At 44.8% G+C, this 25,875-nt stretch overlaps 1 protein-coding gene and 1 long non-coding RNA gene across 2 annotated transcripts; both read left to right on the top strand.

Moving 5' to 3' along the window:
- Positions 1-165: 165 nt before the first annotated feature.
- LOC132462440 (uncharacterized) lies at positions 166-22,118 on the top strand (the record flags this gene model as incomplete). Its single annotated transcript, XM_060057984.1, has 51 exons — positions 166-371; positions 936-1,010; positions 1,120-1,143; positions 1,390-1,467; positions 2,132-2,200; positions 2,654-2,698; positions 2,815-2,871; positions 2,980-3,051; positions 4,330-4,410; positions 5,018-5,089; positions 5,302-5,349; positions 5,451-5,516; positions 5,934-5,999; positions 6,657-6,728; positions 7,028-7,105; positions 7,423-7,482; positions 7,893-7,955; positions 8,830-8,898; positions 9,021-9,068; positions 9,166-9,225; positions 9,375-9,443; positions 10,025-10,102; positions 10,377-10,436; positions 10,540-10,605; positions 10,983-11,048; positions 11,180-11,251; positions 11,719-11,787; positions 12,048-12,113; positions 12,196-12,261; positions 12,420-12,491; positions 12,585-12,653; positions 13,386-13,451; positions 13,772-13,837; positions 13,944-14,009; positions 14,107-14,178; positions 14,296-14,364; positions 14,607-14,675; positions 14,897-14,965; positions 15,449-15,502; positions 15,624-15,695; positions 16,124-16,183; positions 16,295-16,354; positions 16,782-16,841; positions 17,141-17,215; positions 17,483-17,527; positions 17,860-17,925; positions 18,669-18,740; positions 18,932-18,971; positions 19,080-19,131; positions 19,510-19,924; positions 20,145-22,118. Coding segments are annotated over exons 2-51 (5,457 nt in total), but the record flags the coding sequence as incomplete, so codon positions are not given.
- Positions 22,119-23,184, top strand: LOC132462443 (uncharacterized). The gene is made up of 2 exons (XR_009526843.1): positions 22,119-22,700; positions 22,869-23,184. It is a non-coding gene; the product is annotated as an uncharacterized LOC132462443 (long non-coding RNA).
- Positions 23,185-25,875: the final 2,691 nt, after the last annotated feature.

Genomic DNA, 25,875 nt, shown 5'->3' with positions numbered 1-25,875 from the left:
TTAACATTGTATAGCCTATGTCAGTTTCCACTGATTCATGTTGATGATTTAACTAACTATTTCTTATCGTGATACAAGCTGCTGGGTATCTCCATCCATTTGATGATCCACCATTGGCCTAATTCTTGTCCACTTCTTGAAGCAATATCTCTGGTTCAATACAGTCGTGGACACAGGGACGTTAAGTCATTGTTTGTGACGCCTGTGCAGTGAAACCGGCTTGCATGAGTCAGAGAGACATGCAGGATAAGCTGTTGTGCGACTGTTCACCAGGCCCGGGACCACACCCCGTCCCCAGGTGGAGACTACCTGGACGGAGACAGTCATAAAGAGTTCGCATGTGGTTCATGTTCTCCTCCTGCGGCAACTAGGTAAAAAAACAAACACATTTTACAGTACTAGCTATTCATTTGGAGCCAGCTGTATTTTTCTTGACTGTCTATGGATATGTGTTGATTTTATCTTGAGCGATTGTAAAGTTTTGTTTAAGCGCAGAGAAGATTGTTCTGGGGAATCTCGGGATGATGAGCGTTCGATTTGTTAGGAGATACACGGATGCGTGCGCAGCAACATGTTGTGTTGAGAACGGCTTAGCGACGAAGCTGTTTTTATGAACGATAATATCACAAAATGTACGAGAACAAACACTAGTCAGGACATTAGTCTGATTTAATCAGAGAGGTAAAATGTCATCCGTTTCGTAGAATGTCGGTTGCTCTTAATTTCCCTGCACACATTGTCAATCCTGTACCTTTTGTTGACATCCACTTGAGACATTTCTTTTTTAATGATTGAGTGTCATTTTAAATAATGTATGGACCTTCTTACTTGGTAAAACCTTTGTTGACGTGGCCATGAAACCGTTTTCATGGGCCAACCAATCTACTTCCCTTTGTGTTTTCTGATGACTTCTGACTTCTTTACCTGATAAACAGGTATTTGCGAAGGTGTTTAATATGGAGCCGTGTATGAGGAAGCCAGAGGTCAGAAAAACTGCCAAACCACCGCCAGTGAGTGGACCCGATTATGCATTTCAATATATCTTGTTTGATAATTATAATATGGCCATGGGGAACTGCTCTTTTAAACACTGACGTGTTCTCTTTTCCTCCCCGTTAGCCAAAACCAACCCTAAAGCCCAAGGTACAGTAATAATAACCACAACACGTCGATCATATCGGAGTAATGTGTTCCTGTGATTCAGAAGTATGTCAGAATCCCATCCAACAACACAAAACAAACCGCAAAACTCCCATCTTTAATTAATCTAAGCACCCATGTGCTTAGATTGCTGTCTGGTGGAGGTGGGTTGGGGGTGTGTGTGTGTGTGTGGGAGGGGGGGGGGGGGGTGTAAACGTTCTCTAATGTGTTGGTTCACCCACCCAGCAGGATGCTCCCGCCGCCCCCCCAACCGAACCGGGCCGGACCCAGCAGCTCATCCGGAGGATAGAGATGGCCAAGGAACAGGTGTGTGTGTGTGTGTGTGTGTGTGTGTGTGTGTGTGTGTGTGTGTGTGTGTGTGTGTGTGTGTGTGTGTGTGTGTGTGTGTGTGTGTGTGTGTGTGTGTGTGTGTGTGGACAATCTTGCCAATCACCCATTCAGACACACAGTTCTGCCCTCTTTCTGTGCCTGAAAAGACACAGAAATATATTGGCCCCCCGTCAAATATCGACCTATCATGTGGTAGTGGCCTCAGGAATTGGGGTTAGGTAGAGTTAGGACTGTGGCATGTAGCATCTAAAGGGTTTCCTATTGTGATGCCAACGGTGAGCGAGGCAGCGAGGGTTTCTGCTGGATGCTCTTCTGGGGTGTGTGTGAAGGACAACACGTTGTCGGTGATGGCATTTATTGGGGGCTCTATTAGGGTGCCCTAATTCATGTTCATAGACATCAATGTTCTGTGTCTGCTTGTAGGCGAGGCACGTAAGTGGGTGCTACTCCATAACTAACGGTAACTAACTACTGTGTAAAGGACATGAGTAAAACATGCAATTTCTCTCTGTCAATAACAGTATTTTTTAACCTATACGCATTCTCATCCCTTTATTTCCCTTCTGAGATTAATAAAGTATAAACTTTACACGCAAATAAATACATTATTCTATAAAACTATATATAATCCTTCTACCAGGGTAATGGAAACCCGGTGCAGGCAGAGACCGGAGGGAGACCTGTGGCTCCACCCCGGCGGGCTGAGAGGGTACGAAACCCCAACACACTCAAACTCTGAATCACAATACGACTCACGTTATTGTGAGTCGCCGTTATTATTCATTTTTAGCTGTGTTTTTCAGTTTCACTACAAGTTGTGAGGGATGATCTGTCCATAGGGGTGGGATGAAGAATGCTTGGGATAATGGCCCACATTCACACATAAACACTTACAAGTTACAGCAGACACACACACACACACACACACACACACACACACACACACACACACACACACACACACACACGCACGCACGCACGCACGCACGCACGCACGCGCGCGCGCGTCAATCTGAAATCAAGTCAATTTGAATTCAAGTACATTTGATTTGCATAGCCCTTTATTACAGTTACAATCTCAAAGGGCACAACAAATGCTTCACTTCTCTGATCAGTGTGTGAGCAACTTGCCTATCTGCCATCTCTCTGTGCATCTTCTCAGGAAGCTAAGATAACAGACCAAGCCCCCACAGAAGACTCAAAACAGGTATAAAAACAGGATTCCTTTGGTGCTTGTCTTCCGTGTACCCTCTTCTCCCTGCATAGCTTCCCTTGAGTTTGATATGTTATCCTTTGTTGTTGTCTTTTTTTCATAAATTCCAGAGATCCCAACTTGGAGCATTTCAAAAGAGCCAGAAGGAGAAGACTCCTGCCTTTACAGTAAGCCGCTCCCTCCGTCCAACACAACATCTGTTTCCCATCGCAGTAATGATCCCCAGGTGGTCAGCGGGGAGTCACTGAGTGTCTGTGGTGGTCTGCTTTGCTCAGAGCACCGTGGGTAAGAACGCTGAGACCCAAGATAAAGCCCAAGATGGCCCCTCCATGAAGAGTGGCAAGCAGGTACGTCTGTTTGTATTGGCCTTTTTGTAAACGTACATGTATCCGTGTAAGAAATGTTATTTTAAGGGGTGATGTCATGCTTTTTTCGACCTTTCCCATTGCTTTAGACCGTTATGTAACGTTCTTTATACAGCAGTTATTTGCGCCTAAACGTAACTTCCGTAATAGTGTGACGTCGGACGGTGCAGCGGGTGGTGCTGAAGCGCACCACCCGGCTGCCCAAAATGTTTACAACTTCTCATGGGTGTGAATTTGCCGACAGACGCGTAAAGCGTTCGACTAATCACAGCAGACTGGGCTTCTCGGGCGGGGGGGGCCTCAAAGCGACATGATACAAAACAGAAGCTTTTTTGATACATGCTGAATTGGTTTGGCAGAAATGAAAAGTCTGAGAATAATAAGGGCTACAAGAACAGTTTTCCACGTCGCAAATACATACTTAAGATATACTTCTCTATTTTACTTTTTTAGGATATTTATTCACTGCAACACACACACACAGACACACACGCACACACACGCTAGTCGTTAGAAAACCGGAAGTTGTCATTACCAGCGGTAAGAAGTAGCAGTTGGTAGAAAAAAGGAGTGTTTGTACGTTTTGTGTGTGTGTCTGATCTGCATTTATGATTCACAGAGTTCCTTTATCGAAACATTGAAGGGTTTTCACGTAGAGCTATCTATGCAGGTACAGAACCATTTCTGACGATCTGAAAAGGGTTAGAAGCTACTGGTGGTGGACCCTCTTTGAACCCACCACTTGCTGTCTGCATTGGGTTTCCACTTGGTTTCAAAGCCGTCAGCCCTTTAGTTGATTAAAGAGGAACCATCACGCTCTCAGCTATATTCAAAAATAATAAACGTTGACGATATAAGAGGGTGCTGCTCAGTGGTTGGGGGTTAGAGTTCTGCTTTGGTCCGACCAGGAACAAAGATTTAAATTGTCCAGAATATCTGCAATTATTTCCCTGCGGTTCTATTGAGTTGAATTAAAAATAGCAGAGCGTGAAGGTTCGCCTTCAAGCCACTAACTGCTCTCTAAGGGGACAGAGAGTGTTGTGGCCGACAGGTTCTCCATCCCCTAGTCCACGGCTTACCTATGGGAATCCTTGAGGGGGGGAGGGGGGGGGACCTAACCCCCATCTGCTCACTGAGGGCAGATGGACCTATTTTCACTGGCGGTGGCAGGATGCTAAAATGACTAGTACTCAATTTGGTAGAACTCAATGGGCGGATAAGTGTGGTGAGATAACACAGAATTCTTCTGGAACTCATTAGTATTCCAGCGACGAAGAAACATCAGAAGAGGAGCAGTCTTCTGAGAGCCACCAGCCTGAGAAGCACACAGATCCCAAGCCTGTAAGTATTTGGTTGATTACATGTGATTCATTGTCTCTTTTTTTTTTTTGCCATCCAAGAACCATACAGATAGAAAGTGAGGCTTAAGCAGACAGGAGACGAGACTTCACAGAGCTAACTGAAATGAAGTCTCCAACACATCCTGTAAGAACATTGTTTTCCACTTCGTTGTACCCTGGAGTTTTTTTTTCCACATTGACACATATTGTTGTGCCCTGTACTGTATTTTTTATTTTTCATTTTTTATGGCCCTACCTCTCTTCCACGCTTATACAAAACAAATGTTTATATGATTTTCATGATTTAGGGCATAAGCTCCATCCATTTAAGATAGTTTGACAGAAAAAAACAGATTGGGGAGGTTATAAACTCTAAACAAATTAAATATTTGATGATTTTAAAGTAAAATAAAGTCTTTAAATATACATTTTTGCCTTCTTTTTTGTGCCCCTCTGGTTAAACACTGGCCCCTCCTTGCCCCCCCTAGTCAAATGTGTCTAGAACTGGCACTGCATCCAAGATCACGCTCAGAAATGTAGATATTCAAATAGATTTCGTCAGAGTCTGTGAATAAGAATTACTTTTATTCTGTTTTCTTCACAACAAGGAAAAAGGAAATATCCTGTCTGGCATATTCCGGAAAAAAACTAAAGACATCTCACCATCTCCCTCATTAACGGTAACCAATGCTTTGTTCCATACGCTCTCCTTCTCTTCTCTATCCATAAGGTCTCTTTCTCTGTCTTTCTCTCTCTTTCTTTCTTCCTTTCCTTTGTTCTTCACTCTCCTCTTCTTACTGCAGTGACACCCAATTTGCCCATCTCCCATCTCCTCTAATCTTTTTTTACAACCACTCAATCTAAAATGCTTTTCTCGTCTCTACTTTGCCAGGTCAGTGCAGCAGATGAAGAGCCTGTTGACGAGGACATCGTCTCCCCTGTAGGTTCCACCGCTGATGGGGGAAGGCATGCGTCATGATTTCATGTATTTAGCTCCGGTGTCCTCTAATGGGTTAATAATGACCGATTTTACCGTTGCAGGAAAATCTTGGTGTTGCCAAGGAGGTTTCGGAGAGCAATGACAGTCTGTCTGAAAACAACCCAAAGGTGAGCCTGAGATGCAATAGAAAGGTTAAAGGTGACGTATCATACCACCAGGTGTGAGTGTGATTAGCCGTTACAAGTGGGCGTGTCCACCTAGATGTGCGCTGGATAGATCAGTCTACCAGCCTACCCAGTGGACTGAAGCAAACGTCGCTCATCTATCCTTCGTTCACATGTTGACACGCCCACTTGTGATGTCAGAAGAGGCTGATTTTCAAAACGGCTTGTAACGGCTAATCACACTCACACCTGGGGGTATAATATACATTTTAACATCTTAAATAATGAGAGTTTAATTATTATTTTACCGTACTATATACAATAGTCCTTTTAGTATATACAAGTACCTTCTATACTGAAGGCACTTGCCGTTGTGTAACGGATGTCGCGCGAGTGATAAAAGCAGTTTGTTGTCGACAGGTAAAGGAAAAGAAGGGCATTTTCGGCGGAATCCTCTGGAAGTCCCCGAAGCCATCAGAGGCACAGGTGTGTGTGTGTGTGTGTGTGTGTGTGTGTGTGTGTGTGTGTGTGTGTGTGTGTGTGTGTGTGTGTGTGTGTGTGTGTGTGTGTGTGTGTGTGTGTGTGTGTGTGTGTGTGTGTGTGTGCGTGCACACACGTTGTAATGGGCTTTTTCTACACAATGAACATATAAAAACGATGCTTTCTATATATTCTATTTAATTGCGTAACATGGATTTGCTAGGGAATTGCAGGTATGTGGGATTTTATTCCTAACATAGACAGATTTACAATGATGGAAAAAAGAATATAGATAAATGAACATGAATAGATCATGAATGTTAACAAAAAATGTAGCAATTAGTTATTAACACACTGGCCTCCTTGCGGTCATACTTATGTATAAATGTCTGCCTGGCCCTATCTGCTCCACCACTTCGTGGGTCTGTATCGATGTTTTACTGTTTGCATTCAAGGTGGCACACAAAAGGTCTCGATAACAATGTAGGGGTTCACCTAAAGGCAAAGGTTGGGAACCACTGCCATCGATCATATCCCAAACTCCCTGAGACATTAAAATGCTTATTCTGGCTTGTCAAAGAAAAGATAAGATGGTACCAGATGGTGCTACGATCACTTTACCTGTAAGGACCTTGACTCTAGTGTTGGTGTGAAACATTGCAGGACACGCAGTCTCTCTCCAGCGAGTTTTCAGCCAGCAATGACAGTCTGTCTGAGACCGCCAAGACCACGAAGGTAAGGCCGTCCACATTCTACATTCCTTCTATCTAATGTACGTGTCCTTTCTACCGACAAACAAAGTGGCTGGTCTGGTTGGTAGTTCCTCCTTTACAAACAAGAGCCAAGTTCGCAAAGGCTAAGATATAGTCTGCATCTCGTCAACATGGTTAACCAAAAGCTATGTTTATTCACACAGGAAGTAGGAGGATACAAGGGTACCGCTGTTGCCTCACTGTTTCCACTGCACAGACCAATATGAATCAGGCTCCTCCCTGTGAGTCCTTATGAATTGATAATCGCTCTCTGTGTTCCAGGACAAAGGACACATCTTCAGTGGGATGTTCAAAAAGGACCCTAAGCTGCTGTCTGACAGCGGCCAGCCACCACACGGGGTAATGTACCCTTTGTCACAATGCACTGAAGACAGCTGGTCCTTTTTAGCATGCAATCAAGCGAGTTAAGTTCCAAAAGTATGAGTTGGAGATGAGAGAGATATGCCAGCTGTGGAAGGACTTCATTCATGGCTTCTTGCGGGAACAATCCATGGAGTTTTGAACTGTGTGTGTGTGTGTTGTGTGTTGTGTGTGTGTGTGTGTGTGTGTGTGTGTGTGTGTGTGTGTGTGTGTGTGTGTGTGTGTGTGTGTGTGTGTGTGTGTGTGTGTGTGTGTGTGTGTGTGTGTGTGTGTGTGTGTGTGTGTGTGTTTCCCAGGAGGAACACTCGCTCCAGGGTAAGCTCTCGGGCAGCAGTGACAGTCTGTCAGAAAACAAGGTAAGTGTACAAGTCTCCCCTGCATGTTTGCCAAGGAAACCCCTTAGCACATCCTGTACAGTGACTCCTCCCTGTTCCAAGTGGACATAGTGAGGAGGATTTGCTGATGACTAGCAGAATCAATTTATTAATTAGAGACAAATTGACTCATACATGCTCCGAATATGAGTATGCCTAGTGCGTTCTACGTTCTTTCTTTAAGGTTAGGGTTATGATCATTTTGTTTATTGTGCACATTCGTTTTTTTAAAGCTAATGTGCACTGGTCTGCGTGGTATTGGTCTACGTGCCCTGCAAAGGTTGCTGCCATAAGGAGGAACTATACAAATCCCTCCCCTCCCTAGCAACCCTTTGTGTTCCTTCAAGCTACATCCCTTTTTTGGTGACGGTTCTGCATTATTGTGTTCCCAGGAGAAAGGCCACCTGTTCAGTGGACTCCTCAAAAAGATTCCCAAAGCACCGAGGGATAGCCAGGTAGGAAGTCCCACCCCCATGAGACACACCTGCCATGTCTGTCTCATAAACATATACATTCAGAGCATTTAGCAGACGCTTTAATCCAAAGCGACTTACAATATGTCCATTCGTCAGAAGAAAGAGAAACGACAATATGTATTCGATACAGAAAGGATGTTCATAGAAACAAGTGCCGAACACTAACAATTGCTAGATTAAGCCATTCCCCGTTTACAACAATGAAGGAAGCAAGAGCTGAGCAGATCCCTGTTGAGGAAGGGCCGGATCCTGCGGATGTTGTAGAGAGGAAACCTGTTGGATGGGATGATGGCGGTGCAGCTTAGCTGATTGTCGCGTACCACACCGACGGGCCTCGCGGTCGGTGATGGAGTTACCGCAATGTCCTCGACAGTGGCCGATAAGTCCATGTGAGGGCAGTGTTTCCCTGGCACAAGAAGGAGCTGAGTCATGTCGAGGTTGAGCTTCAGGTGATCGGCGCTCGTCCAAGTGCTGATGTCTGTCTGCCAGACATTCTGAGACGCGTGTCGCAATCGGGTTGCTTTCAGGGGAGGGGAATAGTTTAGTGTCGTCAGCCTGGCAATCTGCTCACCACTCTCCAAAGATGACCCAATCATAACTAGTTTTGAATCATACCTATTTTTATAAAAATCCTCATTAAGTGTATGGTGTGGGTTGAGTATGTACATCAATTTATTAACTCTTAATGATTAAAAGCATTTCTTGCGTAGCCGTTTATAGAAGCCGTCTCACAAATGTAATTCACCAAAAAAGGGGAATTAAGTGGGTTCATCTTTGTTTCATTTTCTGTCTGAGTGGTGGTTTTTTATAAGGGAAGTGTGGCTTCATTGGCATTGTTTACTTCCCATTTCAGGAAAATCTGTCCGGGCAGGGAGAGCTGTCCGCCAGCAATGACAGTCTCTCTGAACAGAAAAAACCCAAGGTGAGTTCATGTCTGTAGAGCTATAAGCGAATGGGGATGATGCCCTCAGTAGTGTCCTATATATGCTAAACTATAAAAACATTTTTAAAATGAACGGTCACCACCTGCTTAATATACCTCAGGAGAAAGGAGGTGCTTTCAGTGGAATGTTCAAGAGATCGATTAAACATGTAAGTATTCAAAATCGGTCACGTTTTGATGCTAATCTGAGGTTACAAATTAGTCATATAAACATTGGGATTCCTTCCCAAATCATTTGTTTCTTAGGACGAACAGTCCCTGAATGAGTTGGCGTCAAGCAATGAAGGTCTATCGGAAAATAGCATGGTAAAACGCTTCTTTCAAGGTGTCGTAAAACACAAATGGTGCATTATTTCCTGCGTTGTGGTGCAGGGTAACCCACCCGTGGTGCTCGCTGCGATAAGGTCTGTATATTTGACGTTCTAATGGGCAACATCCTCCCCTTCCTGTTTCAGGGGAGTCTCGCTGGGCAGAAGGAGCTTTCAGAGAGCAACGACAGCCTGTCTGACCCCAAAAAGACAAAGGTGGGCTATGTCATTTCGGGAATATCCTTGGATGACAACTTATCTCGTGACTTGTGGAGCGACGTTAAACTGGTTTGAGTTTCGGTCAGCTGCTGTTTGAGCCTCTGCCTGGAATCATGGAGGAATCTTGTTCAGAACAAGATTCCTCCATGATTCAGAACTTGGCCTGGTTTTGTCAGCAGTGTGAAATCAAGTGAGGGAGTTGAATGAAGCTATTCCGAAAAGCGAAAACCTCAACCAGAATATTTAATATATATATTTTTTTTATTCAGGACTATTTTACAATGAGGCCCTGGGGATATCATAACATATAACAGATAAATAAGCAAGAAATAAAAGATAATCGGATTAATTAAAAATGAATAACCAGAATGATTACAGTTTTATAAGTAATGCATGTTGAAATAAAATACAATTAAAAGATTACATTAAAATTACACACATATTAGACATTACAGCTGTACCCTTTTGTCGTGACTATAGTTAAGGCGAACTACTCCTTGTTTTAAAGTGGAATTTCAATTGTAGATTAAAATCATGTCTTAATTATGTGTGAATGTGTGTAAACATTTGTGTTGTAGGAGAAAGGTAAACCGTTCAGTGGAATGTTCCGGAAACCTAACCAAAGCAAACCAGTAGACGCTACTCAACCGGAGGAGGTAAAAGTGTCTACTTCGGTCACATTATTGTCTATTAAACCGATACCAAGATAACAATGAATTTGCTTGTACAATAGTCTACTTAGTTAATTAATAGTCTATCGTTTCAACAGTTTGAGCCTCATTTTTATTTTATTTTTTTATTTAACCTTTATTTTTCCAGATAAAACATTAAGAACAGTTTCTTATTTACAATATTGATCTGGTCATTGATGCTTAATCTGCCAAAAACCTTTGCTTGTGTCTAACTTATTGATGATGTGTTTATGTGTAGGATAAAGAGTCACCAAACAGTGATCTCCTGGCTAGCAACGAGAGCTTATCAGAGACCAAGGTCAGTCAAGAGAAGGAACCAAATGCCTGACAATTGCATCACAATTTTTATTCTACACAGACGTAGCACCTCAATTAGCATGTTTCCTGTATTTGTCTATCAGGAAAAGGGAGCTTTGTTTGGTGTAATTCTGAAGAAGACTCCCAAGGCCACCGTAGACGCCACCGAGGTGAGTCTTTATGCTCCAATGCTGTGAAAAGTCTAAACTTTAAAGGGGTGATTTCATGCCCGCAGGTGTCGGTGTGATAAGCCATTACAAGCCGTTTTGAAAGATCTGCCTTTTCCTGTGTTTTCGTGACATCACAAGTGGTGTTGTCCACCTGGATGTGTGCTGGATACATCAGTCTACCACCCTACCCAGTGGACTGTGGCAAACGTTGCTTATCTATTCACCAAACATCCCAGTTGTAACTCCCACTGTCGATGGGAGTTGGAAATGGCAGATTTTTAAACGGCATGTGGTGGCCTTTCACACTCACGTCTGGTGGCATGATATCACCTCTTTAAACATTTCTTTCATTGTTTATCTATAATGGGGCCTTTTAGGACAAAGAGGTCGACAAGAAACTCCCGGTCAGCCATGACAATCTCTCTGAGGGTAACACTGTAAAGGTGAGATGTGTTCAGAGATCATCTAGATTAGCTTCCTTCAAGAACATTCCGCTCAAATCTCACATTGTTCACGCTCATTGTTCATGACAACACAAATCTTAATGATGAGTTTACACCTTGTTGTTCACCAGGAGAAACACATCTTTGGCGGTATCTTTAAGAAGCCCCAGAAGACAACGCAAGAGGAGAGCTCCGATGACGAGGTAAAGAGGAGGACACTGTTATTTGGTTTTAAAAACAAACCTGGAACACTTTATAATACCATTCAGTCAAGTCATTTATAAGCCTTTAGGCCTTTAGGTAGTCATTAACTAAACATTAAATTTGTGGATTAATAATCATTGATAGTCTATACAGTGGACCGTACCAACGATGAATGATAGATCAGCCTATTGGGTTGATCTATCCATCATACATCTGGTAAGACAATCTGGGTAGATTTCGACATGGCTTAGAAAGCGAATCAACACCTGGGAAAATAGGGTGCCTTTAACATCGCACTTATTGACCATCTACAAATGTATCGTGATGTTTTGTTAATGCTAAATGAATCATAATCTAAAGGCTTATAGGTGAGTTATGATGGAACGTTATTATAAAGTGTTACCAAAAACCAGTTGTATGAATCAACTATGATTGAGATGAGTAAGAGATTGGTGATTAATTTCAGGAGTCGAACCCGCCTGAAGATGACTTCTCGGCCATCTTCAAAGATCTCTCTGAGACAACAACTCAGAAGGTACTTTGAAACCATTTATATGAAACAATTAACAGTTGTTAATTACAGTATGTATGACATTTTCCCCATTAAGAAGGACATTGTTTCTGATGTACAGCACCAACTCAATTGATAAGAAAAACTGATGGTTTACCACAAAATGTAAACCATCAGAAAAACAAACCGCATGTCCCCTACTAGCATGCAAGCTACTTCGTTAGTATTTCCCCTGCTAGCATGGAAGCTGCTCCATTAGCATGCCCCCTGTCTTTGTCCACCAGGAGAAGGGAGGACTGTTTGGTGGGTTTCTCAAGAAGACCCCGAAAGCCACCGGTGACGACACAGAGGTGAGGCTGGGGGTTCCAACGCCGGGTCAAAGTCTAAACTCTAAACTCCACACGTTGCTTATTTGTGCTGTGTACCTATCAGGAGAAAGACAGCGATAAGGAAATCACCGCCAGCAATGACAGTCTGTCTGAGGGTCACCACGCAAAGGTGAGTTGGGGAACTATAGAGGTGTTCTAGAATAGTGCAGCTTTAAATAACAGAGTACAAAACTGACCACTCAACAAACTCACTTCAATGGTTTTAAAAGGTCACTGTTCATGAAATCAAAAATCGTAACGGTTAGTTTTCCCTTGGTGGTTTATCAGGAGAAAAGCATCTTTGGCGGTATCTTTAAGAAGCCCCAAAAGCCAACACAAGAGGACAGCTCCGATAGAGAGGTAAAGATGAGGACGCTGGTTGGAAAGACTGTATTAAGGATCGACTGTGAATGAGATGAAGATGGATGACATGAATTTGTGCTTCACGTTCAGGGGTCGAACCAGCCTGAAGAAGACATCTCGGCTAGCTGTGAGAATCTCTCTGAGACCACAACTCAGAAGGTGCTTTGGGTTTAGATTTTTGTTAAAAACAAAATAAATATTTGTTATTGGTGGAGGGAAAAACTATTTATAATTGGCAAACGTATGAAATTTGACCTATTTAAGAAGAACTTTCTTTCAGATGAACATTATCAGCTCAGCTGAGAAGAAAACTGATATAGCTAACCAGCAGAAATAGTCATACTAACAGTCAAAACCTTTAAAGGCACCCAGTGCAACTTTATGTAAACATTCAATGAAAAATAAACATTCAATTTCTAGTCTTTTTTACACGTAGTAAGTTTCAATAACTCCATACCATTACATATCGACATTCAAGGAGCAAAGATGAGACGTCGTTGTGTGGTGAGAACTGATAGAAAATCGTAAACAACAACAATCGCCGGTGGGGAGAAGCCATTTTTCCATTGACTGGAAGCCTGCTTTATTTATTGTAGAAAAAATAAAGAAAATGGCGGCATTGTTGTTGTTATCGATTTTGTATCAGTTCTCACCACACAACGACGTCTCATCTTTGCTGCTTAAATGTCGGTATGTAATGGTATGGAGTTATTGAAACTTACTACGTGTAAAAAAGACTAGAAATTGAATGTTTATTTTTAAGCCTCGAAAGTTGCACTGGGTGCCTTTTAAAAGTGCCGAATTCTTTGTCGTTAAAATGTAATAATGTTGATGTTGTCATGTAGTGTTGAAGTTGTGATAATAGTAATCCATTAAGTCAAACTCGTTCAGGAGAAGAAACCAGGATTTTCCGGATTATTCAAAAGGACGGCCAGCATGGACAACCTCGACCAGGAGGTCAGTGTGGATCCGGTCCAGAGTGTCCTCTACTCTGCTGCTCTGTCTCCATGTGTTCCTTCTCTCCCCTCTACGTCCCTCTGCTGTCTCTATCTTAGAGCATGAGATACCATGAACCATATGATCTATACATTAACTTCAATAGTTAATGTAATCGAGTACAATTCAACCAGAGAAAAAAAAACAATGGAGACACATTCTGTTTTTTTAAGAGTAACTAGCACAGATGGAAGTGGTTGTCATTAAAAAAACAACATGATAACAAGCACGGCTAGCATGCAAGCTGCTTCATGAGTTTGTCCCCCGTCTTTCACCACCAGGAGAAAGGAGGACTGTTTGGTGGACTTCTCAAGAAGACCCCCAAGGCCACCGGCGACGACACAGAGGTAAGGCTGTGTATCGCAATGCAGAGGAACACACAGAGTTTGAAGAGTCTAAACCATAAACCGCACACGGTGCTCTCATTGATCCTTTGTGCCGTTTATGATTCAGGAGAAAGATGGCACAAAGGAAATCACCGCCAGCGATGACCGTCTGTCTGAGGGGAATTCTGCCAGGGTGAGACAAACAACAAATTCACTATAAAGGTTTTAAAAGGTCAGTGTTGATGAAGACACAAATCTAAACGGTTAGTTTACACCTTGTTGGTCACCAGGAGAAACACATCTTTGGCGGTATCTTTAAGAAGCCCCAGAAGCCAACGCAAGAGGACAGCTCAGATAAAGCGGTAATGAGGAGAACGCTGTTTAAATGAGAACCCTGAACTACTTTTGACTTGTTGAAACTGTTCTTTAAATGAAATGTGATTGAGATGATTCGGTATTCACTGCTGGTTCTAATTCAGGGGTCCAACCAGCATGAAGAAGAAAAATCCTCTAGCTGTGAAAATCTCTCTGAGACCACTAATCAAAAGGTGTGTAAAGAACAAAACACATTATTTTAATTTCGTAATTATGCACAGTAATTATGTTGGCCGATTTGGAAGGTTGACAGTATGTTCGATATGCACCTCTGACTGGCTTAACTGGTCCCTACATCGTGTGATCTCTGGGCGTTGGAGTTTGAGGTTGATTGTGGGAAGCCGCTCTAATACGCACAACAAAGGGGTTCTTGTTTCATGACGTAGTTAAATTAAACAATCACACCGTCTCTCAGGAGAAGAAAGGAGGTCTTTCCGGTTTGTTCAAAAGGTCTGCCAGCATCGACAACCTGAATGACAATGAAGTGAGTACGAGTCTATTAACCAGTGTTCATCGTTGCCTATTATCCTCTTTACTTTGTTGTCTTTTATTTACCATGAAACACAAGCTCAGATGTTTTTCTACTTCTCACACCCTATTTTACAAGTACACAAACCTAGTCTGCAAGTGCGAGACTCTTGCAACACAACAACTCTGTGTATAGGTTCTCGTTGTCATTGTACACTGTGTTTACATGTCTTCCAGGAGAAAAGTATTTTCAGTGGCATTTTTAAGAAGCCAGCAAAAGCCTTGGAAGGGTCTACAGCTGACGAGGTATGCCGTCTTATCTTTAAAGGGGACTTATTATACCACCAGGTGTGAGTGTGATTAGCCTTACAAGCCGTTTCGAAAATCGGCCTAATATGACATCACTAGTGGGTGTGTCCACCTAGATCTGTGCTGGATAGATGAGCAATGTTTACTTCAGTCCACTGGGTAGGCTGGTAGATAGATCTATCCAGCACAGATCTAGGTGGACACACCCACTAGTGATGTCATATTAGGCCGATTTTCGAAACGGCTTGTAAGGCTAATCACACTCACACCTGGTGGTATAATAAGTCCCCTTTAACTTCACAGTGAGAATCTCACTTCACACTGTGTGTGTGTGTGTGTGTGTGTGTGTGTGTGTGTGTGTGTGTGTGTGTGTGTGTGTGTGTGTGTGTGTGTGTGTGTGTGTGTGTGTGTGTGTGTGTGTGTGTGTGTGTGTGTGTGTGTGTGATCGATACCAGTTTTAATTCTCTCTGTTGTGTCCAGGATATTGAAGGAAGATTATCCATCAGCGGTGATGAACTTTCAGAAACAGCCACGGTACCTTCCTATAATCACAAACTGTTGTGTTTGCGTTTGACTCGATTGTGTTTGCGTTTGAAAGATTCGATTTGAATCTTTTTTATAATATGTATTTTAATATGCACACGATATGTTGCAGGAGAAAACGGGCGGGATCTCTGGCATGTTCAAACGCTCCCCCAAACCAGCTCCACGTTCCCTGGTCGCCAAGGTGATAACAACCACAGCTTCACCTTACGCTGGCCTCTTCATTTGGTCGCCTGACATTGGAAACACAAAGGGGAAGTCTGACTTTTGACGGTTTGAACACGATTTATCTTCCGACATGCCGCTTTTTAAAACCTGTACTGCGTGATGTGAACCAAATAACGCAGACGTGCAAGTTTTTTTTTACATCCAGTCCCTCCCTCCCGCCCACCAGTGTATGGTGTACCTCCTGGCACTTACGTTGTATTTATTCATAGTACTTAATTGTGTAGCATCTGCAGCAGTGATTGTTAGAACTTGCACTCGGTTCTATGAACATCCTTTCTGTACCGACAGCGATATATTGTTTCACTTCTTATGACAAATGTACTTATTGCAATTGGCTTTGGATAAAAGCGTCTGCTAAAGGCCCTAAATGTAAATGTTTTACAGGACCCGCTCCAAGACACAAATGAACTTGGCGAGAGTGACGATGAAAGTCTGGCAGTGAAGGTGAGCCCTACCTGCCGACGGACGCTGCCCCGGCCTGCGGGGCCTCAAGCGGGTGTAACCCAGCCAACAGGTCACAATCCACCAACGAGTGTCTTTCTCTTCATTTCATAGGATACGAAGACTTTACTGTCCGCCAGCAATGACAGTCTGAACGAGGTTTCCACCACAAAAGTAAGCCTTGTGTCCCTTAACATGAACACTTTTTTAATGTATTATTTTTAGCAAAATCTTTCTCACAAATGTATACAAGATACAAGATACAAAATAGTTTATCGCCATATACACAATGGAAACATAGTTTGCACTGGGCAATGAAATTCCTAATTTGAAGTTCCCTTCACACAAAATATACTTAAAATAAAGTAGATAAATAAACTGAACTACTAAATAAATTAAATGTTAAATATAAGGTGCTGTTTAGCATACTGTATGTTTTAATATTTCCTTCCTTGGTGTGTGTGTGTGTGTGTGTGTGTGTGTGTGTGTGTGTGTGTGTGTGTGTGTGTGTGTGTGTGTGTGTGTGTGTGTGTGTGTGTGTGTGTGTGTGTGTGTGTGTGTGTGTGTGTGTGTGTGTGTGTGTGTGCCCCCTTTTACTCAGGAGAGGATGAGAGCTTTTGGTGGGATGTTCAAGAAGGCCCCAAAAGCAGTTGAACAACAGGTAGGCACACACACACCCTCTGCATGTCCCCCATGAAGAAACACGATAAAGTCTTATCATGTTATTATAATCATCATAATGATGGGAAGTTGTGGTTGCTTCTCCCTTTTAACTTAGCTTGTAAGGCCTATGCAAAACAAATAAATTATGTATTCAAATTAAGAAACATGAAGTACAGTCATATAATGTCTAATTAAACCCATTTACTTTAAATATGCTTCACTACCATCTACAAATGACCAATAGGGAACATGTAGCTTGAGAGCAAATTCTGATCAAGCACCCTCTTTGGTTTTCAGGACGATGACGAGCCCAGACCACTAGGGGGCGGTAGAGGGCTTAAACGCAGAAAGACCATCACCAGGAAGAAACGGGTGCGCTTTCAGTTTTCGCCCATCTTTCAATTAATTAAAGCTCAAAGTGTTTGTACTACGTACGTACTGCCAGATGTGATGGGGGTTATCACATGCCACAGCCCCTCAAAGACGAAAATGAAGGCTTAAGTTCAATTTTTTTTCCAAATTGCTGTATTGTATTCAAACTTAATTTTCGTCTTGTTTTTGTTGCTCTATTGTTTTTAAAATGATTGACCACAAGGCACAACAATTCTTAGATTCTCCCGTGGTCTCTTTCTGCCTCAGGTCGTGTCATTCAGAGTCAAACGGACTCTTCCAAGAACTGCAAAGGTAATTTTTTCTGCCCAGGTATTAATGCCGCATACCAATTAGTTTGAATCGCTTACAGCTCAGTTTAATTTCCATAACTTTTTTTGAATTTCATTACCTTCATCTTCTTTTCATTTCAACTCTCAGATATTCACACTGAACTGCACGTTAATTAATGTACCACATTGTAAGTTAGTGGTAATTAGTTTGTGTGACGCTTTTATCCGAGGAGTTGCACTAACAACTGACCCAGGTCGCTCGGTGACGGGCAGACCTCTCGCCCAATGAGAGATAGAGAGAGGCGTTCTAAATCTCACCTCCAGCCAATCAGTGCTCCTCCCTGTGTCCTCTAGAGCTCCGACCTGCTCCCTCTGATGGAAGAGGAGAGTGTGGAGATGAGGGAGATGACCCCCTTCCAGGTGAGCCAGAAGAACACACACACACACACACACACACACACACACACACACACACACACACACACACACACACACACACACACACACACACACACACACACACACACACACACACACACACACACACACACACACACACTTCATCATCATAACACACACACACTTCATCATCATAACACACACTCACTTCATCATAACACACGTTACTACGCAGTTTTGCTGAATACTCAATTCTGATTGGTCACATCGGTATTATACAGTATGTTGTTTCTGAACGAAAGAACACTGCTTCATGTACTTACAACCGTAGATTCTGATTATTTTTGTTCAGTGAAAGCAGTAAAATTATTATTTGACAGATGAAATTATGTTTTATTGTTATATTTTGTGGCAAAAGGATGGATAATGTAGTGAGCCGGTGATTATCGTCCTCATCATTAGAAGAACCTTGAGGGGTCATTAAAGTCCTTTCTCACCCTTTTTGGGTATTATCTTAACGATAATGACCGGTGTGCATTATCCCTAACATATTGATTGATTGATTCATTGATTTAAAAAGTTATTTCGAACATGTAAAAGAAAAACAGAAATATCATACAGAAAATAATGATGTTACACAAAATAGAAAGCATAATTAAATACCTGAATGACAAAGATAATTGTAACATGTTCAAAAAGGAGTGGGAAGAAGTTTGCACTAACATATGTGCCACTTAAAAAGTGTGTGTGCGTGTGTTTAACAGGAGGACTCAGTAGAGATCCAGAATGTGGAGATGGCAGCCTACCCCACTGAGGAAAACAACCGCGATGCTGAGGTAGGGGGGGGTGTGTGTGTGTGTGTGTGTGTGTGTGTGTGTGTGTGTGTGTGTGTGTGTGTGTGTGTGTGTGTGTGTGTGTGTGTGTGTGTGTGTGTGTGTGTGTGTGTGTGTGTGTGTGTGTGTGTGTGTGTTACACTTGATTTTTCTCTGTGTCCGTTCCTAAACCGGGATGTGTGTTTCATCCTCAGGAGAGCGATGAGCTGATGGAGTGGTGGAACGGGGTCGTAGGTGCGACAGCGAAAGCTTCCTACGATATGTATCGTGTACTATGGAGTGTACTAGCTGGTTTTTATCTCTTCTGTTTGTTGACCATTCCTTTGATTTGTGGGTTGCCAGGTTGGGCAGAATGGAACGAGACATCAAACTTTCAGGAGGAAGATGAGGAACGGTGAGTAGATTGTACTTGGAAGTGTCTCCTCTCTTCACATGTATCGAACATGAAAAGGTTATTTATATTCATAAGGTCAAAGTCTTTGCCCTGATGGGTCTGAAATCTAGACTGGCTCAATAACAGAGGAAGACGTCAACCAGCACAGATATTCTCTCAGAGCATTTCCCTTGCTGAATATCTCACCTACAGCACCTTTCTAAACTTGAATCTCTCTCCCTCTCTCTCTCTCTCTCTCTCTCTCTCTCTCTCTCTCTCTCTCTCTCTCTCTCTCTCTCTCTCTCTCTCTCTCTCTCTCTCTCTCTCTCTCTCTCTCTCTCTCTCTCTCTCTCTCTCTCTCTCTCTCTCTCTCTCTTCTCCCCCCCTCCCTCCCTCCAGGGCTGTGGAGCAGGCGGCCGACCGTCTGTTCATGGCCGCCCGGCTCTTCGTGCGTATCTTCAACCAGCGCGGGGCGTCGCTGCAGCAGCGCATCCTGGAGCTGCTGGCCCAGGCGGACGCCGCCGACCAGTTCCACAAGCGCACCGTGTCGGCGGCGGTGGGCGGGGGCGTGGCCAGCGTGGCGGGCAGCGTGGCCACCATCACCGGGCTCATCCTGGCGCCGTTCACCTTCGGCGCGTCCATCATCGTGACGGCGGTGGGCATCAGCGTGGCCACGGCCGGCAGCATCGCCTCGGCGACGGCCAACATCACGGACGCCGTGCACTCCAACATGGACCGCAAGAAGGTGGAGAAGATGATCCAGGGATACCAGGACGAGATGGAGGACATCAGCGAGTGCCTGGCCTTTGTGCAGGTAAAGGGGAGAGAGAGAGAGAGAGAGAGAGAGAGAGAGAGAGAGAGAGAGAGAGATCATTGAATAACTATCCTTCCCAAAACCCCAGAAATACTTTTGTATTTTTTGAGAGGGAGATTTTATATGAATATTATCATGATTAGTATTAGACCAAACAAACATATTGAAGGCCCCTCCTCCAGTGTTAACCCCCTCCCCCCCCCCCCCCCCCCCCCCACAGGAAGGCATGGTGACCCTGCAGGAGTGGGACTTCGAGAAGTACTCCCAGAGCGCCGCCAAGAAGGCGCTGAACCACAACATCAAGCACGTCATCAAGGAGGGCGGGCGCGCGGGCAAGGCCCTGGTGATCAAGACCAACGAGCTCATCAGCACCGTGCAGGTGCTGGGCGCGGCCGGGGGCGCGGCCAAGGCGGCGCAGGCCATCAGCGTCACCACGGGCGTCATGTCGGCGCTCTTCCTGGCGCTGGACGTCTTCTTCCTGGCCAAGGACTCGCACGAGCTGCGCAAGGGCGCCAAGACCAAGTTCGCCAAGAAGATCCGGGAGGTGTGCACGGAGCTGCAGGCGGGCCTCCTGGAGCTGAACAAGGTGAAGTCGCAGCTGCAGAAGACCATGGACGGCATCGAGCTGGAGGAGGTGGAGGAGATCCTGGAGGTGGAGGAGGAGGTGGACGAGGAGGAGAGCGCCGACGAGCTGGAGTCGGACCCCGCGAAGCTGGCCCAGATGTACGAGGAGCTGGACGTCATGGAGGAGAAGCTGGACAAGAGGGCGCTGGAGGAGAAGGAGCAGAGGGAGAGGGCGCAGAGGGAGAAGGAGCAGAAGGAGAAGGAGGAGAAGGAGAGGGTGCGCAGGGAGAAGGAGCAGAAGGAGAAGGAGCTGAAGGAGAGGGAGGAGAAGGAGAGGGCGCAGAGGGAGAAGAAGGAGAAAGAGGAGAGGGACAGGGCGCAGCGGGAGAAGGAGCGGAAGGAGAAGGAGAAGGAGAGAAAGGAGAAGGCGGGAATCAAAGCGAAGGAGGAGCTGGTCCCGGCAGGGCGAGGCAAGGAGGAGGAGAAGAGAGACCAGGAGGGGGAGAAGAGAGACCAGGAGGGGGAGAAGGAGAAGGTAGAGGCAGGGAGCGGAGGGGAGCAGCAGGAGAAGAACAAGAAGGAGAAGGAGGAGGTGAACGACAGCAGCAGGTCGGCGAAGGGGACCAAAGCCCATAGCGAGCGGGAGCGGAAGAGGGAGAGCGGCGAGGCGCAGAGCGCGACCGCGCCGGGGAGTCAGAAGGAGCCGCCGGGAGGAAAGAAGGCGAAGGAGGCGGAGAACAGAGCCACGACCCAGAGGGAGCACGCCCTCGGAGGGGACACAGCGGAGAGGGCGACGGGGGACCACGGGAAGGGCAAGAGCGAGAAGAAGGAAAGGGACGGCATCGGGAAATGGCTGGGGGGCCTGAGACGAGGGGGCGGGCCGGAGGCAAAGAGCGGACCGGAGGCAAAGAGCGGACCGGAGGCAAAGAGCGGACCGGAGGCAAAGAGCGGACCGGAGGCAAAGAGCGGACCGGAGGCAAAGAGCGGACCGGAGGCAAAGAGCGGGACGGAGGCAAAGAGCGGGACGGAGGCAAAGAGCGGGACGGAGGCAAAGAGCGGGACGGAGGCAAAGAGCGGGACGGAGGCAAAGAGCGGACCGGAGGCAAAGAGCGGGACGGAGGCAAAGAGCGGGACGGAGGCAAAGAGCGGGCCGGAGGCAAAGAGCGGACCGGAAGGTGAGCGTCAGGCGGAGAGGAGTGAGGAGAAGCTCAGCGCGGCGCCGAAGGAGAGCGGGGCAGAGACGGGTGGCAGCACACGCGGGAGCAGACACAGCAGCAGCGGCAGCAGCACACATCACAGACACAACAGCAGCAGCAGCGCACACACTGACACACGCCCTGGAACACAAAGCGGCGCCCACAGCAGACACGCGAGCAGCAGCAGCAGCACCCACGGCGGTGGTCGGAGCGAGAGGGACCGGGCCAGGGGCCCCGGACCGGAGGCCAGAGAGGGCCCCCCGCAGACCCGGGGAGACGGAAGCCAACGACGAGACGGCGGCCCGACGGCGGGGGGGGCGAGAGGGGGGGCCGGGGGGCGAGAGGGGGGAGGTGAGGAGGAGGGAGTCGGAGAGGAGCCGGGAGGAAGACGAGTCGCCGTCGCCCAGGACGACGCTGTGGCACTGTGCGCTGGATCTGGACGCGGGGGGGGGGAGGGGGGGAGGGAGGGGGAGGGGGGAGCCAGAGGGGGAAGCGGGGGAGCCGGACCAAGAGCGAGAGGAGTGGGGGGAGCGGGGGGGGAGGAGAGGGGAGGGGAGAGGACGGGGGGGGGGAGGTACCGAGGGCGGGGAGTACCAGGGAGCCATCGCGACGAGGCTCTCGTTCCCGTGCCAACGCCACCCTGTCGGATGGGCTGAACATATGAACAAATGAGCAGATGAACGTATGAACAGATGAACGTATGAACAGATGAACGTATGAACTGATGAACGTATGAACAGATGAACGGATGAACAGATGAACGGATGAACGTATGAACAGATGAACAGATGAACGGATGAACAGATGAACGTATGAACTGATGAACGGATGAACAGATGAACGGATGAACAGATGAACGTATGAACAGATGAACGTATGAACGGATGAACAGATGAACGTATGCACTGATGAACGTATGAACAGATGAACGTATGAATGAACAGATGAACGTATGAACAGATGAACGGATGAACGTATGAACAGATGAACGTATGAACAGATGAACGGATGAACATGTTAACAGATGAACGTATGAACAGATGAACAGATGAACGCATGAACAGATGAACGTATGAATGAACGTATGAACAGATTAACCTATGAACAGATGAACGTATGAACTGATGAACAGATGAACGTATGAACAGATGAACGTATGAATGAACGGATGAACGTGTTAACAGATGAACGGATGAACAGATGGTTTTTGTCACGTATTTTCTGGTGCTTCTGGGGTCTAAACTTTATTATTTGTAATAGCTCAGGGTGGTCTCTTGTAAGACAGTATTTATTGTTTGTGGATCAAATTAAGATTATTACATGTGCCTTAACTACAAAATGTACAAAATGTGTTTCCGAAGAAGATTTCTACCGAAGGAATTGTATCTACTCCAACTGTACTGCCTCAGCAATTGTTTACCGTGTGTCCTTATGTTATGTCGTTTCGTGGGATTTTCTGTGTATTTGTATAAATTCTTAATAATAAATCGTTTATCTCAACCCTTGGATGTGGTTCTTCGGTGGAATTAACCCTATTGAAATATTGGACCTAGAACACAGCCTCTTGGAAGTTGGTGTTATAATGACTTCATTGAACAATAAGCCACTATTTTGTAAAAGCTCCAAGAAATGAATGCATTACTGTACTTAGTTACCATACATCCTGTTAACTAGTTGACAAGTTGCCACCCAAACAAACGATGACGAGCTTGACTCCTGTTAATGCTGTCCACGGTCTTCGAATGCAAGCAGACCGCAAGATGTTCCACATCTCGCTGGGCTCCCGCAGCGAAACCCACAGCCCCCTGCTGGCCATGTAGAGGTACTCGTGCGATACCCTGCCTGTGGTATCCTAACGGCAAGGCAACCTTATTTACAGTAGGCCCGAGCTCTCTGAGTGGCCAAAATGCGTTAGAACACGTCCATCTCGAATACGAGTTCGTTCAGAATCGGCTGGTTATGCAGGTCGACTGACTTGATTTCCTTCACATACTTTCCCGTAGTGTCACAGGAGAAGGAAAGGGATGTGCGTCGCGACGCACGTCGTTGGCCACAGAGCTCGGCCTTCCTCCTTATTTATATACCACTTTTAATACACGAAACGCCTCCCATAAAAAACATCATCATCAAATAAAATGAACAATAAAATGAAGTACTAAAATTAATTAGATGTGTAAGAGAAAATAAAGGCAGAGTTGAAATAGGAAAGTGCCCTAACCAAAGTCTTCATTGTAGCCAATATATCAAGCCATTGTAGGAGCTTCAAAGATTGGCCCGTTGCTTGGAGTTTTTGTTATCGTGCATTTTTGTAGCCGTTTTTGTAAAGAGTATGGGGTGTGTATGTTTTTAGTGATGCCATATTGTTCCTGTAAAAGTTGAAACTGGTTTAGCGGGCGTTCTGTAGAAGTGGCCGACAATAATGGGTCAACCAATCATTTTGTTTGACTTGGATTAAACGAAACTGCAGTAATGACCAGGGACGCGGGAAGTCAGTCCGAGGGGGGGGTGCTGAGAGAGAATCTATATAATGACGTCATAATAAATGCTGCGCAACATCCGTTGTTTACAGAGACGAGATGAGGGGTGACGTCACATTCAGGGCTCCGCTCTGATAAACGCTCTACTGGTGTGTAAAAAGAGTTCTGCCAACTAGCCATTGTTATTCACAAACGTTAGCAAATAAACAATGTGGAAATTAGAGTCAACTCGGCTGATACAGGGCTGAATTTCACACACTAACAACATGCCGACAAGCTGTTGCGGTCCGGGATTATACACAGCATTATAACAAGGATTCAGGAGGTTATTTCTAAAGGTTTACAAAGGAAAGTGACAATAATAGAAAGCCTTAATTTTCATCCAGACTTACGAGTTGTCTGATATGAGGAAGGTGACTATTTCTCCGTCAAGTGAACCGCCCGTCTTTGCTCTTTTTTTGCCAACCAGTTTACGTGCGGGATTCCAGAATCAAAACGATAACATTCAACGTGTCTATTAATATGAAAGCAACATTTTACACCAGTTTTAGAATGTTCACTACAACAGATGTTGAACACCAATATGCTTATGTAAAATCAGCATAGTACCGATAATATGATAAATATCATAAAAAGGGTGGATGTCAATAATTTAATGAAAAATCATGTTGTATGATAAAATTATGCAACAAAAAAAAAGTATTGATTTGTTCAGAAAACTTTCTCACTTGCAGTTACAGCCAGGGGCCGCTGCAGCACCCTAAGCACCCCCGCTTCCCGCGTCCCTGGGTAACACTGTTGTTTTTTATTGGTCGTCATGAAAAAAAACATAAGGGGTAACACTGTTGTTTTTTATTGGTCGTCATGAAAAAAAACATAAGGGGTAACACTGTTGTTTTTTATTGGTCGTCATGAAAAAAAACCTAAGGGGTAACACTGTTGTTTTTTATTGGTCGTCATGAAAAAAAACATAAGGGGGAACACTGTCGTTTTTTATTGGTCGTCATGAAAAAAAACATAAAGGGGGTAACACTGTTGTTTTTTTTGGTCGTCATGAAAAAAAACATAAGGGGTGACACTGTTTATTATTTGTCGTCTTGAAAAAAACATAAGGGAAATAATAGAAATACACACATACATTTTAATGTCATGTATATCCTCTTTATTAATGATTGATTATTGTGTATTGTCATCGCCTCAGTGGTGCAGTGGGGTGCACTCTACCTAACCCCCTGGAGACCGGGGTTCAAGTCCGGTTGATGACCTCTGTTGGAAGTTTCTTATCTCTATTTCATGCGAATTATAAAGTCAAGTATAACCTTTGTGATGACTTTAACCGGTGTCTTGATGGTGCATTGTTAAGTTCGGAGGTTAACACTCTAAACAGCTCATGTTCCGATCCTTGCAAAAATGTCGACAGGGCCACTGTCGTATTTTATTGGTCAACATGGAAAAAACATGAGGGGTAACTCTGTCGTTTTTTATCGGCCGTCATGAAATAAATATAAGGGGAAAACACTGTCGATATTTATCAAATAAAACATAGGGGGTGACACTGTTGTTTTTCTTTGGTCGTCATGAAAAAGAACACAAGGGGTAACACTGTCATTTTTATCAAATGAAACATGAGGGGTAACACTGTCGTTTTTATCAAATGAAACATAAGGGGAGAAATCGTCACCTTCCTCATATCAGACAACTCGTAAGTCTGGAT

Source organism: Gadus macrocephalus, chromosome 8 (genome assembly GCF_031168955.1).
Source record: "Gadus macrocephalus chromosome 8, ASM3116895v1".
NCBI classification, from domain to species: Eukaryota; Metazoa; Chordata; class Actinopteri; order Gadiformes; family Gadidae; genus Gadus; species Gadus macrocephalus.
The sequence above is the reverse complement of the archived record's forward strand: the minus strand, read 5'-3'. Positions and strand labels throughout refer to the sequence as shown.